Source organism: Drosophila nasuta, chromosome X (assembly GCF_023558535.2).
Source record: "Drosophila nasuta strain 15112-1781.00 chromosome X, ASM2355853v1, whole genome shotgun sequence".
NCBI lineage: Eukaryota > Metazoa > Arthropoda > Insecta > Diptera > Drosophilidae > Drosophila > Drosophila nasuta.
Window position 1 is genome coordinate 10,365,930 of NC_083459.1, and position 14,933 is coordinate 10,380,862.

Consider the following 14,933-nt stretch of genomic DNA (forward strand, 5'->3'; position numbering starts at 1 on the left):
TGTCTGTTTTTTTTTGTTGTATGTGCTCTAGCTGTTGTTTCTAGCTGGATGATTTGGGCTATTTGGGCTAGTTGTGGATGTATAGAATTTAGTTTAGTACAAAATCGGCGCAGGAACGAGCGCGTCATAGTTGCAAACGCCGCATTCCCTAAAAGCACACACACTCACTCACACTCGCACACACACACACACACACACACACACACGCGCGCAGACAAATCACCGCAACGCACCGCACAACGCATTTCACACATTCTCAAGCCACGTTTCGGCCCTTGGGAGAGGGAAGAGGGGGGGCGGCGATTGGATCGGAGGGAGCATGTTACTCCAGTTGGCAGATAGCGAGGCGCAAGCGCAGTTCCACCTGCTGAGTGTGCCGCCCTTGGGCGTGGCCGCCTTGGCTGGTCGCAAGGCAAGCGTCAACAGGAGCAGCAGCAGTTTGGTTGCGACCGATGTCGACGTCGAGGATGAGCCAGCGGCCGGGGATCAGCTGGAGAATCAGCTGTTCGAGGGCTATTCGGATGAGCTGCTGACATTCGCATGGATCGCATGCATTGTGTTCATCATTGTCGGTGTCCCCGGCAATCTGCTGACGATCATTGCGCTCTCGCGCGGCAAACAGACGCGCAACTCCACCGCGATCTTTATCATAAATCTGTCGTGCTCGGATCTACTGTTCGGCTGCTTCAATTTGCCGCTGGCAACGTCCACGTTCAAGGAGCGCGCCTGGACACACAGCGATCTGATGTGTCGTCTATTTCCCCTGCTACGCTATGGTCTAATGGCGGTCTCGTTGCTCTCCGTTTCACTGATCACGATCAATCGCTACATTATCATTGCCCATCCACGACAGTATCCGCGGTAAGTGTGATAGAACAACAGATAGATCTCCTAAGTGATCTCTGACTACCCCTTCACTCGCTCTCTCTCTCTCTCTCTGTCCATCCAGCATCTATCAGCGACGCTATCTAGCCTTGATGGTGGCCAGCACTTGGCTGATCACCTTCTCGATCATGATTCCCACGTGGCGCGGCATCTGGGGACGCTTTGGCCTGGATACGAGCATCGGTTCATGCTCGATATTGCACGACAAGAACGATCGATCGCCCAAGGAGTTCCTCTTCATGATCGCATTCCTGCTGCCTTGCATCTGTATTGTCATCTGCTATGCCCGCATCTTCCTCCTGGTTCGCCAGGCCGCCATTCGAGCGGGCGCCAATGCCGCCAAGAACTCCGAATTTGCCCAAACGCCGCCTATTACTGCTCAAAAGCCGCCCGACAACGTCAAGGATAAAGATAAAGAGAAGGATAAGGCTAAGAGCAAGTCCAAAGGCAAGGATAAGAGTAAATCCAAGGACAAGAATAAAGACAAGGAGAAGAGCAACAAGGAGGCAAATTCAAGCAGCGAGGACACGTCCCTGCGTCCCTTTGTCGTCAACGAAAGTCTCGCCTACATCGATGACAACGTCTCCACCGACAATTTCCCCATATCCTACAGCATTCAGAAGGAGCCGCCTATTGATGCCAATGTGGTGCTGCAGCAGCAGGATAACCGCAGCAAAGACACTTCCAACGTCACATCAGCAGCTCCAAGTGCTGCCACAGTGACGGACACTCCCCTGAACGACACCAACGCCATAAGTCGATCACAGACGCTCGTCGAGCAATCGAGAAACTCGTAAGTAGCCAAAAAAAAACTCCAGGGGAGAATGAAAAATCCAGGGATCATATCATATAAAACTTACTACTTGCTGATACCTTACTTACTTACTGAAGAATAATATAAACAATTAGATTTTCGATCGTTTTGTAAATTTCCGAAATGTAAATAGCAGATCATAATTTCAATCAATTTATTGAAATAATATTCAAAAGGGTTTGTCTTCCTTACGCAAAATATTAGGAACAAAATTTTTCAAAATTCCGCATTTTAAGGATCAAATATTAAGTACCAAATAGGCATGACAAAACAATATAATCTTTAGATTATTTTGAGCTCTTGAATATAAAAAAAAAGACTTAGCCTTTAAATAAACATTTCAATTTAATTGTTACTTACAGTTTTTTACTGAATTCAACAAAATTGATGTTACTTTTAATTACAAATGTCGCTAAAGTCCCTGATTAGAATCTGAATATTTGATTATAAAACTAACCGATTAATATTTAATATGTCTTGTACAGAAAGAACCCGATAACGACCTCGCTGCGCACCTCGTTCACACGCTTCAATCCACGCAAATCGCATTATGTGTCCATGGGGAACACATCGAATGCCTCATCGATCTATCCGGGTCGCATGAGTGCCAAGGATCGTCGATTACTGAAGATGATACTAGTGATATTCGTCTGGTTTGTCATCTGCTATCTGCCAATCACAGTGTCTAAGATTTGGAAGAGTGCAAACAATGTGCATGTCTTCAACATCATGGGCTATTTACTGATCTATCTGACCACCTGCATCAATCCATTCATCTATGTACTCATGAGCTCCGAATATCGTCGCGCCTATTGGAATCTCCTGCGATGCCATCAGACAGAGCAAAAACAGCAGCATCAGCGAGCCATGAAAAAGCATCTCGAGTCGAATCGGGCGGCCAAAACATGATCTACATTATACACGATCCCCTCGCCCTGGCACCGAGTTCCGTCCCCAAACATCGAGAGCATCCGAAGAGAACCAGAAGAGAACGGCATAATTCTTCCAGCAAAAGCCATAATCCATCTATGTTTATATATCTCGTATCCATTTCCATATTCACTTTTCCGAATCTTGTACTATAATGGAACACAAAAACTACATATCGATATTACTATATAGGGTTTGTAACGATTACACTTAAGACGCATAAATTTAATTGTGTCGCTCAGAAAATTATAAGTGCATTTACTGCTCAACCGATTTGCGTTTTTTATAATATATTTATCTGTCTGGAACTACCAAACTTAGTGAAAATATTCATATAATAAATTCCGGATACTCAATTTTCTCACTTACTGCGATTGCTGCGAGTACTTTAAACCTCGCCAGTAAATAAATTCAAAGGCCTCAAGGTTGATAAATCTATAGATTGAAATGCATTTTTATGCGAAATGACTTTGGTTTTGATTGTTTATTTTTTTTTTAATATCTGGATTTTACATTTGAATTCCATGTTTAAGAACAATCGATGTTTTTTTCCTTTTTTGTATTTTTTTGTTTTTGCTGCTTGTCGCTAATTATTGTACCAATACATACATATCTGTAACAGAATATGAATACATACATACACATATATAAGTATGTGTGCATGTATGCGTGTATATGTATATAGAAATAGGAATTTTGTATATCCCTATACCTTCAATAAATGCTTTGAATAATTGATATACGTATGAATGTATGTATGAATGAATGTAGTTTTTTGTTTGCGTTGTTATCGTTATCGTCGTTATCATAATCGTAATCGTCATCGCCATCGTTATCGTTACCGTTATCATTATATGGTTTTGTGTGGCGAATTTAGAATCTTTGCTAGTACCAACCAGACAATACAGAGTAGAGAGCACTTAATACATAATTATTATCAATAGATACATATTGTATATGCCAGTGTTTGTTAATGTGTACGAAAACTTGGACTACTTAAGGCTAATAACACAACTAAATGATCCAGTATCTAGTATCCAGTATCCAGCATCGACCATATTCAGTATTCAGTATACAGTAAGCACTGTCTCTAGTATTCAGTATTATTATGGTATGGCGATATCGATAAATCGTTCGGTCATTTGTTTTTGGATCGCTAAAGGTATATGTATATGTATATATGGTATATATATGTAAGTATATATGTATATGTAAGCCTAAAAATGTATGTATATGTAAGTGTGTGAGTGTGTTCCGTGTTATCGTATATCGATAAATATATCGTATATATATATATATTTCTATAGTACTTTTTATGCAATGTATATGGATAAAATTATTTGTATTCAACTTCTGTATGTTAATGTTACTTCTACTTTTAATTTAATTTTGTTTTAATTGCGATTGCGAGCGTAATAAAAAAATCGATTTTGCCTCACTGTGCTGCGCGTCCTTGGTGAGGGAGGGGAGAGAATAGTAGTACTAGGAAAAGGGCTTACATCAGACGGACTCCAGATGCTCAGAGATTTCCAGTATGGGACTCTCGCTGAGCGGCTTGACCAGCGTCTGCCAGCTAGGCTGGAACAAACTCAGAACCGGTGTCGTCGTTGTCTGCGATCTCACATGGTATTCGGACGTGGTCGTTGTCTCGCCCAGCACCGCAGTATGGTGCACCACATGCCCGTGATGGTGATGGCCATGGCCATGACCGTGACTATGATTGTGCCCATGACCATGGACATGAGCGTGTTGATGCATCGACTGCGGCGGTGTCGCTGGAGGTGTCGTGGACGGTGGTGGCGCCGATGCAGCTCCTCCAGCAGCTCCAGTTACCGTTGCAGCTCCCACCACAACCACTCCAGCGGGTGCTCCCCCTGCGCCTGGCGCTTGAGCCACTCCAGGCAACGACTCGCTGGCCGGCTGACTGATGTACGACGTCTTCAGGTTCATCTGACTGAAGGCATGCGCTCCCGGCATGGTCAACGAGTGCTGCAGTCGCGGCGGTCCACTGCGCGGACGCTCGAGCATGGCCAGCTCGTAGAGCTCCTCCGCGAGGTGCTGTTCCGATGCCGGTTGCGTGGCCAGCGCATGCAGCTGGCTGTGATTGTAGTGCTGCAGCTGCTGGTGATGCCGCCCGGCCAGCTGTGCCTCCAGTGCGTACTGCTTCTGGAAGAGCTGACGCTTCTGCTGAAGTAGACGATGCTGCAGGAGCTGCTGCTGCAGCGGTGGCTTCTGCATGGGCGACATGGCGGCCAGATGCTGATGCTGCTGCTGATGGTGATGCTGCGGAGGATAGACCCCCTGGCGGCGGCGGTGGCGGTGCATAGCAGTTGCCAGCATGGCCGGCAAAGAGATCACTCGGTGCGGCATCTTGGAGGAGTAGCGCCTGGGGCGGCGCTGGCGGCATATAGGACAGCGATGGTTTCACGGGCATCGCATAGAATTGACCGTGTGGAAATTGACAATTGGCTAGACTGAGCTCCTCCAGCGTCAGCTGGCCGTGATGGGCCATGGTATGTCCATGTGGATGTCCGTGCGGATGGGGATGCGAGTGCGGATGATGCATATGACCGTAGATGGCAGCCTCCTGTTGCAGCTGCTGTATCTCCAGCCAGCCATGACGTTTGGCCTGTTCGTAGCGATAGCTGCCATAGACACGACTCGCGCCCAGCAGAGAGCTGGAGCTGAGCAGACCCTGGGCCACCAGGCCGTCGCTGGCGCGTCGACCCTCCCGGAAGTGGATCGGCGAACGCTTGTCCACAAAGGGCGGTGGCGGCGGCGGCGGCGCCGGCGACTGGTTGCTACCCGGTGCCTGTCCCGGCCCCTGACCCTGGCCCTGGAGCTGTCCCGATCCCTGCCCCCGTTGCCGTTGACTGTTGTACGGCGCTGGGCATATGGATGCACGAGTTGTGGCTGCTATACAGTGAGATCTCCGACGAGTGGCCGCTGGAGATGCCAGCGGATGCAGCTGCAGTCGCTGATGCGGCCGTTGCTGCAGCTGCCGCCAGCATCGAGTTGCTCATACAGGATGGCAAACTGCCGGAGGGCAACACAAAGTCCAAACTCTCGTAGGCGCTGCAGTTGCTCTTCGAGGAGCCACGACTCAAATTCTGGCTGAGACTCTTCGAATAGCTGCCAGCGAGCACACCGCTTGAGCTGCTGCTACTTGCATAGGAGCGTGTTCGGGTCGCCTGTGCACTTGTCAAATCCGTCGAGGATTGGGAGCCCTCCTTGGCGCCCTCGTTGCCCTGATCCGTGTCGCAGCCTTCGTCGGTGCTGGAGCTGCCCTGCGCCAACACCTTCTTCTCAAAAGTCTTCTTCTCGCGCCTGCAAGAAACAGTTTCACTTGGGTTGCTCCTGGTATCCCGCTTGCCTGCCGTCTGCTGCACTTACCCATCGCCATTCGGTTTAGTCTGCTGTCCTCCAGCAATCTCATTTGATTTGCCCACATCGCCATTGCTGTTGCCATTCGTTGTGGCGCCTTTTCGCTTCGGTTTCTAGTACGAATAACATTTGCAATTAGCGATATGTGATTGAAGTGATCATGCAGAAGCAATAGATTACAAGCAAGCGATCCCCTTTGGAATAAAATCAAAGATAGACAGGGAAACAAGGGAAGGTCAAGGAGTCGATGAGGTAAGGTGTATGAGCTCTGAGGTTTGCGAGTCACTTTTGCAATCATTGAGCAGTGTCAGCGTAATGTCCTTAGAGATTAAGCCACATGCAGGGAAACAAGGGAAGGTCAAGGAGACGAGGTTTACGAATGAGCGATGAAGAAGCAACGCATTACGAGGACAAGTGTCATTTGCTTAGGCAAGGGAGCAATGGAAGGTTAAGGAGTCAAGGTGTTTTAGTGTTATAGCACCTACCTCTATGGGAAGCGGACTCTCCTGCAGAGTCTGGAACAGACGACTGGCCTCCGCGGACATCTTAAAGCGAAAGCTCTGATTGAGATTGGTGGTGGAGTCGAAGCTACTTGAGCTAGACATGGGCTTTATTGTCTTGTTGCTATTGTGTTGATGCTGAATTTGGTCGGCAGTGGGCGTCGAGGTGGCGTTGGTGGTGGCATGCTCTGGTGCCGCACTAGAAGCCGTCTGCTGCTCCTCCTCCTTCTTCGTCTCGGCAATGGCAGTGGACTGCAAGAGGGATAAGCGATCAATGCAAATACAGATAAACCAGAGTGAAGTGTGTGTGTGTGTGTTACCTGCTGCAGCAGTTGGCGGCAATCCTCGGTGCTCTGCTTGATGATGTACTCACTAATGGTCTGATGCAGCTGTTTGGGCACCGGCGATGCCAGATGCTGATGACCGCCTTGATCCAGTTGCTGGCTGGCATTGAGCAGCAGCTCCCTGCACCGCAGATTAGCGAGCGATGGCAGCTGACCACCGCTGCTGCTGCTGCTGCTATCGATGCTCAGCGAGATGCCTACGGGTCGTTGCATGCTTCGCGGCGAGCTTAAGCTATGATGACTCACGCGGGAGCTGCTGTTGCCCACTGGCAGTGGCGTATACCTTGTAGGCATGGCTATGACAGGGCCATGGGGGCCATCATCGCCATTCATATAGCGGGCATAGCCGTGACCATGCGCATGGCCATGGCTGTGACCATGGGCATGGGCATGAGGATGAGGATGAGGATGGGCCTGCTGTTTGACTGCATAGTAGGGATCGGCAGTGGAGCGCTCACTCATCAAAACAGTCTGGTGGCGACTAAGTCTTTTGTGTATCGGTTCCTTGGCCAGGACCGTGGTGGATATTGTCTTTGATTGCTGCTGCTGTTGCTGTTGATGCTGTTGTTGCTGTTGCTGCAACAATTGCTGCTGCAGGAGTTGCTGCTGTGGGGGCAACTGATCCAGCAGCAACAGCGATTGCTTGCTGCTCTTGTAGAGCAGACCCGGCTTGCTCTGCTCCTTCTTGTGCGAGACGCGATCTTGCAGCAGCAGATAGATGGCAGCCACATGATCGTAGGTGTTCTTCTTCAAGCTGGCACGCGTCTTGTCCGGTCCAATGCCCACATACTCGGACATTATTCGAAGTATATCCTCGCTCGGCTCTAGCACTGCTTGTCGCTCCATATTCCCGTTATATTTGGCAATTAATGCATGCTCCAGTAGCTCAGGACACATCCAACGATGCCGTTTGATCTGCTCGATGGTATAGCGACGCGTTGGCTCTAGCACCAGCATGCGACGGATAAGATGCTCGCACTCCGAGCTCATGAAGAACGGAATGCGAAAGCGACCCGAGAGCACACGATCCCGCAAACTCTGTAGTGTGGAGCCATCAAATGGCAATGCTCCGCAAACCAGAACATAGAGCACTACCCCCAGCGACTGTCAATGGACCATGATTAATTAATAAATGAGAGGCTGAGGTACAACATCAACACTTACCCAGATATCAATCTCGGGACCCGTGTACTGCTTGCCCTCGAAAACCTCGGGTGCTGCATATGGTGGTGAACCGCACCAGGTGGCCAGCAGTTCGCCGGGCTTGAAGTGATTGGAGAAACCAAAATCGGCAATCTTGATGTTCATGCTGAAGTCGAGTAGCAGATTCTCGGCCTTAAGATCACGATGCACTATTCCTTTCTTATGGCAATACTCCACCGCCGAAATAATTTGCCAGAACTTGAAGCGGGCCGCCGACTCCGACATACGCCCATACTTGGCAATGTAATCTGAGAAACAGTCAACGAGGGGGATAACAACGAATAGTCAAGGCTAGTTGAGGACTAGGACAAGGAGCACTATGTATTCTAAGACTAAATTTACCATGAAATAAAGTTCTTATATCCGTTAACTAACTGAGGAATATCACTACTCGTAAGATTGCTAATATTGCTAGTTAACTAAAAAGAGCTTAGGCTAAACGAGGAAAAGGACTAGGATTTCTGCAATTTAATTGGTTACTCCGACAGGGTCAAGGAGTAATCTATGTTAATTTAAAGCTTGAACTAGGCTGTATTTGACTTAACCAGGAATAAGACAAACATTTTCGCTGACGTTTTGCAATGACTAGATTGAAGAGAAGGACCTTGGTAGATTGGGAGCTTGGAAAACGATTGCTCTACGATACTGGAAGTCTTGGCCTAGGATTTCCTAAGGTCAGGCGAGAAATGAAATTAATACTACCGAACGTTAGTTAATAACTAGTAGTGACTAATCAAGGACCAAGAAGGTAAATAGTAGACTACGTCTGATCCTTGAACTAAATTTAGGACTGTCTTCGATGGGTAGGACAAGCACTTACCGAATATCTCGCCCTGACTGGCGTACTCCGAGACGATGTAGATCATATTCTTGGTTTCCATCACCTGCAGCAAACACAAGTTAGAGATCGACGCTCAAGGGGATTGTGGATGAGGAGTTAGGATAAACTCACCTGATACAATTTGATGATGTGGGGATGCTTAAGTTTCTTCATGATCTCGACCTCGCGATATACCTTCTGGAGATTGGTGTGATCCAATTGGGACTTGTCAATGATCTTGATGGCGACCTCGTTCTTGGTGATGCGATGCCTTGCCAGCTTTACCACCGCAAAGTTGCCCTTGCCAATGGTCCGTTCAATGTCATAGAAGCCCACTCGCATCGGCTCCTTGAGCTTAAGCAGTTCCTTCGGTCCCGTGCCTCCGCTGGCAAATAGCTTCTGTGCCAGCAGCACCTCCTTGCAACTGACCAGGGCATCAATCGATGGCGCAGCCACCGCATCAAGCACACTCCGTGTGCTTTCCAGCACCGGTTGTTGGTGTTGGTGTTGCTGTTGCTCCGATTCCTCCGTTGCAATATCAGGCGACTCCTCCGCTGGCACTGGCACTGACTCTTTGGGCTTGCTCTTGACCTTGGCCTTGCACTTGGGGTGCTCCACGGACTGGTCCTGGCTGTGCCCATTAGCAAGCACATCGCTGGTGGGCAACTCCGTCGTGGCTGCTGCTGCTACTGCTGCTGGCGTTGGGGGCGCCTTGGACTCCTTGGCTGGCGACGTCGGTGCAGCGTCCTCAGCGGACGCGGCTTCGCACGCGCTCATTTTGCGACTCAAACGCAGGAACTGCTGCTGCTGCTGCTGGTGAGTCTGCTGCTACGGCTGCACATGCTCCCGGCGCATGCAGTGGACACCTCTCACGCACGCACACACACACACACCCACACACACACGCACACACAGCAGAGTTGACGCCGCCCCTAGAGACGACGATGCGGCAGTGCACGCTCCTCCATTGCAGCAGCGCCCTTTGCAATGCGACAGTGAGACCGACAACGACAACGACAGCGACAACGAAAACGAAAACAATACGAAATAGAAAACGAAAACAACGTTTGCAAATTTCTACACTCGGCTCTGATAAGATATTAGTTCACATACACATACTCATACACATGCATGCAATCGCAAAGTGTGCGTATTCATGTGTGTTTGTGTGTGTGTGTGCAGCATAGAAAAATCAATAAGCAAGCGGCTCTCTCGCTTGACGTGAGACGCTGCCATCTCCTCTCGCACTCTCTCTCGCTCTTTTCACGTGTGGAGTAATCGCAGCTAATCACACACACACACACACACACACAAGCATACATGCACTCGGACATACACACATTTGCAAGTTATGCGTGTGTCATAAATTACCGTTAGTTTTGTGCAAGTTGATTTCCTTGATTTTGTCGCCTGCAATTTGATTGCTAATCTCAAATAGTATTCCAATAATTTTGAGCAGTTGCGTTTCAGTTTCCTCCCGGTTCCAAAAGCGCCCTCAGTCAACAACAGTTCACGACGGTCTCTTTTTTTTTGGGGCTGACGGACGAGGACAGCGTCGACGTCGATGGTGCTATCCACGATATACTGGCAGGCCAACGCGCTTCTAGCTTCTTCTGGCTTCTGTCTGTGCCTGTGACCCCCAAGCGAGCGAAAGCTATAGCGAAACACATAGAGAGAGAGAGAGAGAAATGTTCTCTGCTCTGCGTCGTTGCGGTCGAGGGTTGCCAAAACATATTTTCGCATGGCATTCGCATGTCACATCATCAAGCATGCCTGGCAACCCAGTGGAGCTCACCAGGTGCTCCGCCACGGCGCATGCGCCTCACCACCATCTCATGACCCCAGCACAACCGTCTCCTCCTCCCCCATTGTCCACTGTTTTGGTTTTCGAATAGCGCGCTCTATCGATTGCCCGTTAGAGCAGAGACGCCCCAAAAGTACAAATCGATGATTAACCTCTTTGATCCTCAACTAAGTATTTCCGGGTCTATTGGCTGAAAGTATTTCCGTTTTTAAAGCCATCGCAAAATTATATATTGATAGTTTGCTATTCTAAAAATAGAGCAAATTGTTTACAACCTACGATTACCAAGTTTCCTTTCTGTTTTTGAACAAATTTTCAAAATATTCCAATGAGATTCAAAATACAACAAAGCTACATAAGTTAAGGAGAAAACTCTAAACTGATTTACAAAATCAATAGACAATAAATAACACAATATAGGGACATCTTTTAAAACCAAAAAATAAGTGTTTTTTTTTTGTTAAGAAAGATGTGTTTTTATTTTGTTTAAAAACATTGTTCAGAGTTAGTGAACAAAATGGAATAAGTTCAACTAAAAATCGTACTTATATAACTTGTAATGAGGGATCCTAGAACCTGATATACCAAAAGCATTCTTCAGAAACTATTGCAATGATATGATAATAGTTAATTACATAACAACATAGGTCATAGCTGGAAATCGGGAGATTTGCTTGTTCTTCAAAAACTTATATCAAAATTGTTTTCTCTCTCTGTCAATATCGTAACAAAAGAATGCTTGAACCCGAGCGTAAAACACACATTAAGACAATCCTAGAGTATAGTAACCAGTGTATAATATTTTAATATCAAAATGTTATTAAAAGTCAATCAACGATTGACTTAATTAACCCTCTCGATTTGGATATCGAGCATAATTCGAATTACACCAGTTATGTATGTATATTTATGTTAGGTTTAATATAAAACAATTATAATTATGTGCATACACATTCACATCTTTCAATTTTGCATGTTTGTCTTGTTTTGTTTTGTTTTTCTCTCATATCGCATTCGACAAATGCCAATAAATTAATAATGATATTTGTACAGTGGGACAAGAGCATGGCAAATGGTTTAACATACTATCTCCATCTCTGTCTCCATCTCTATCTATTTCATTTCCTCAAAGCTGTCACTCTTTTTTTTTGAAACTTGTGAGAACTAGATATGCCAATTGAGTGAATAGAGATTGGATAGAGCATTCGCATGCACTGTCTCCCAATCCAGATACAATAGTGTTGGGGGGTTATGGAGATAGTGAATATATAGTAGATACTATATACATAGACCGATGTACAATACGATTACGATTACGTTACGAAACTCAAGTAGGAAGCGACACTATACAAACGCAGTAAAAGCAACTTAATAAATACGCTAAAATTTTGCACAGATCAACCCGAGATGACGCCAATGAATGGAGGACAGACAGAAAGACAGAAAGGATAAGCTTTCAGCGATCTCTCTCTCTTTCTTCCGTCTTCTTCATTGGTTGGTAATTGCATAAAATTCTCTTGACTTCTTGACTGCTTCGCACTATATTTCATTTATTGGGCAACTGCTCTGCAGCAGTATCATCCACTGGAGCTGAAGCTGGAGCCGTCGCTGTGGCCGTCGACGCATCATTGTCGACATTCCCGCCGCCGTAGCAGCGTCGCTTGAAGTCACCGATGAGATCCTGGCGCTGCTGCAGATTGCGCTGCGGATCAACGTTGACCGATTGCGTTGTATTTCTGCCACCAGAGAGAGGTGAACTTAATTGCGGATAAATCGAATTGTAATGGGGATCAAACACTTACCTCGTCTTGGTTAGCACCGTGCAGCCATTTTCAACGACCATGTTGAGGGAATAGAGGGTGGACAGATTGACAAGGCTGTCCTGTTCATAGATCTCGATGTCAGGCAAACGTATTTGCGTCTGCCGCGGATCCTGTAGAAAACGCGCCAACCGCTCGTTAACGCTTAGCTTGATGCTGAAACCGGGGCGGTCACCGTTAATGCGCCGGCATCCGGCGCGTATCTCGCGCACCTCCTGCAGCTGCATGGGCGGTGACGAGGAGAGGAATGGATTCGACGTTTCACCGGACATTTCGCTCTCGATCTGGCGCACCGCTGGCAAACCGTTTGGCGTGCTTTCCATGTCCAGACCGATGTTGACGCCCATGAAGCCAACACTGCGATTGCCGCGATTTGCGCCACCTCCACAGATCTCGATCGGATTCGAACTGGCGGCCGGCTGAAAGCGTGACAGATCCTGAACAGCATCTGCCGGCTGTGTGGGCGACTGTGAGATGCCATAGCTGTCGCAGAACGTTGACGCCCCCGCCGTTGTCGTGGCCGCCGTGGCCTCAGTGCCAGACATGAGCGTGTCATCCTCACCGATGGTATCATCGGAACGTATCTGGGGTAGCAGAGATTTCTTGGTTAACTTGCGCTTCGGATCGTATTTGCCGCCGGGTCCAAACTCATTGCCCGGCCAATCAGTTAGCTCGTCGTCACCCTCGCGATCCGTGTCATGCAACCGATGGCTGTCCTCGCTGTCCGACGACGAGCTCAACGAACTCGAGAAATCGTAGAGTTCGCCGCAGTCCATCGACTGCACATGCAACGGATGCGTTGGCTGGCAAAAGCGGCGTCGACGATGATGTGACTTCTTACGATGCGCATGATAATCCGCGCCAGCGTTCTCCAGCGGCAACTTGCAGGGCATATTTAGCAGCGACTCAATGTCACTGACAGGCACAAGCATTTCCATACTAAAGTCGCCGCCGCCGCCTCCAGTTGTTTCAGTTGTCTCTGCGTGGCTTTCGCGCAGCTCCAACTGCTGCTGGTGCTGATGCAGCTCGTCAGTATTCGAATCGAGCTGCTCCGCTGTGGTGCGAGCTTGATCCAGGCCTTGCTCCATGCTCGATGTGTTGTCAGTCTTTTGTGATTGTTGCGATTGCGCTTGCGTCTGCGATTGCGCAATGCGATTGATCTTCGACAGCAGCCCCTTGTTGAGCGGCAGCAGACGATCGCTGTGTGGCTTCGATGTGGACGAATAGCTCCGCGGCCGCATGCGATGAAACTCCTCCATATGCGTGTAGCGCGGCATGCTCGAAGAATGTAATTTACTCGAACCACTGCAGCTGCCCGCATGACCAACGACGCCCGCCTCATGCTCATTGTAGCGATCGCGATTGGAACGCTTACGCTTGCCACAGAAGAATAGATTCGAGCGATTTGCACCACATTCCGCCTTCAGTACACGTTTGCGCACTGTGCCCGTGACGTTGCCAGCCGCAGTAGCGCCAGCAACGTTGCCAGCGCCTCCGCCTCCAGCTGCAGTTGCTGTTCCAGATGTGCCAAGCATGCCCGGCTGTAGTGGCGATTCGGTGAAACTGTGTGGCGATACCATCATCACATTGCAGTCCTTGCTAAACTCAAACTCCATGGACATGCGCTTAATCTTTCGTTTCCGCCGTGAGTTCGGTTTGTAGAAGCTGCAAATTGAAAAAAATAAACACGCATTTAAATTTACCGATTTAGCTTGCGTGTGTAATTGCCTCACCGTGCTGGACTGAAGTTGGTCTCGTTGAGCGAGTCCGACTCCAAGGCTCCCATTCCCATGCGTACAGCTGCTGCAGCATTTAATAATTTGGCTGGCAAACGCAGCGGCAGCATTGCCTCGGCTTTCTCATCCGAATCACTTGCGGGCAGCATTGTGTTGTGTGTGTTCGAGTCCAGGCCATCGACATTGGCATTGCTACAGGCACCGGAATTATGCTGATGATGTCCATGTCCGTGTGCGTTCAGTGTGTCTGTGGGGCTGCTCGATGAATCTTCAGTTGGCTGCGGCGCACAAGCTGCAGCAGAGGAGGTGCAAGGTGCAGTGGCCATTTCATAGTGCCCAACTGTCAAACTAATTATACTTACGCAAATTACCCGTTGATCGAGTTCTTCGACGCGAGCCCCACCTTCCAACGCCGCACGCCCTGTCCATCAGTGAGGTCTCCTCCAGGGCGAGCGTCAAGTCGTGCGAGAACTGATCCATTGCACAGCCAGCACACACGCACGCACCTTGACTCAATTGCGTTTCATTAAACTAGTTACTTTTTGTTGGCAAGAAATGCCTTTATGCGAAAAATCTAAAAAAAAAAAAAAAAAATAGTCCAAAGGCAAATTCACTTTCGATAGCAATATCGATTTATCTACTCTCGATTATTTTAGTACACTGCTTTCTCCATTTTAATCGCTGCGAATCGAT

At 48.1% G+C, this 14,933-nt stretch overlaps 3 protein-coding genes across 3 annotated transcripts; 1 reads left to right on the top strand and 2 right to left on the bottom strand.

Moving 5' to 3' along the window:
• Positions 1-60: 60 nt before the first annotated feature.
• On the top strand, positions 61-3,053 carry LOC132797422 (G-protein coupled receptor moody). Its single transcript, XM_060809193.1, has 3 exons — positions 61-861; positions 950-1,678; positions 2,185-3,053. Exons 1-3 carry the CDS (start codon positions 320-322, stop codon positions 2,606-2,608), a joined length of 1,695 nt encoding a protein of 564 aa, XP_060665176.1. The 5' UTR covers positions 61-319; the 3' UTR covers positions 2,609-3,053.
• Positions 3,054-3,098: 45 nt separating this feature from the next.
• On the bottom strand, positions 3,099-10,598 carry LOC132797424 (serine/threonine-protein kinase par-1). Its single transcript, XM_060809196.1, is given in 10 exon segments — positions 3,099-4,930; positions 4,932-5,471; positions 5,512-5,956; positions 6,023-6,126; positions 6,499-6,765; positions 6,834-7,961; positions 8,022-8,308; positions 8,881-8,944; positions 9,013-9,860; positions 10,252-10,598. Coding segments are annotated over 9 exon segments (4,281 nt in total). The 5' UTR covers positions 9,658-9,860; positions 10,252-10,598; the 3' UTR covers positions 3,099-4,129.
• A 1,224-nt stretch (positions 10,599-11,822) lies between these two features.
• Positions 11,823-14,822, bottom strand: LOC132797420 (uncharacterized). The gene is made up of 4 exons (XM_060809191.1): positions 14,603-14,822; positions 14,238-14,532; positions 12,487-14,169; positions 11,823-12,420 (listed from the first exon to the last, which is right to left on the bottom strand). Exons 1-4 carry the CDS (start codon positions 14,718-14,720, stop codon positions 12,231-12,233), a joined length of 2,286 nt encoding a protein of 761 aa, XP_060665174.1. The 5' UTR covers positions 14,721-14,822; the 3' UTR covers positions 11,823-12,230.
• Between the last annotated feature and the right edge of the window lie 111 nt (positions 14,823-14,933).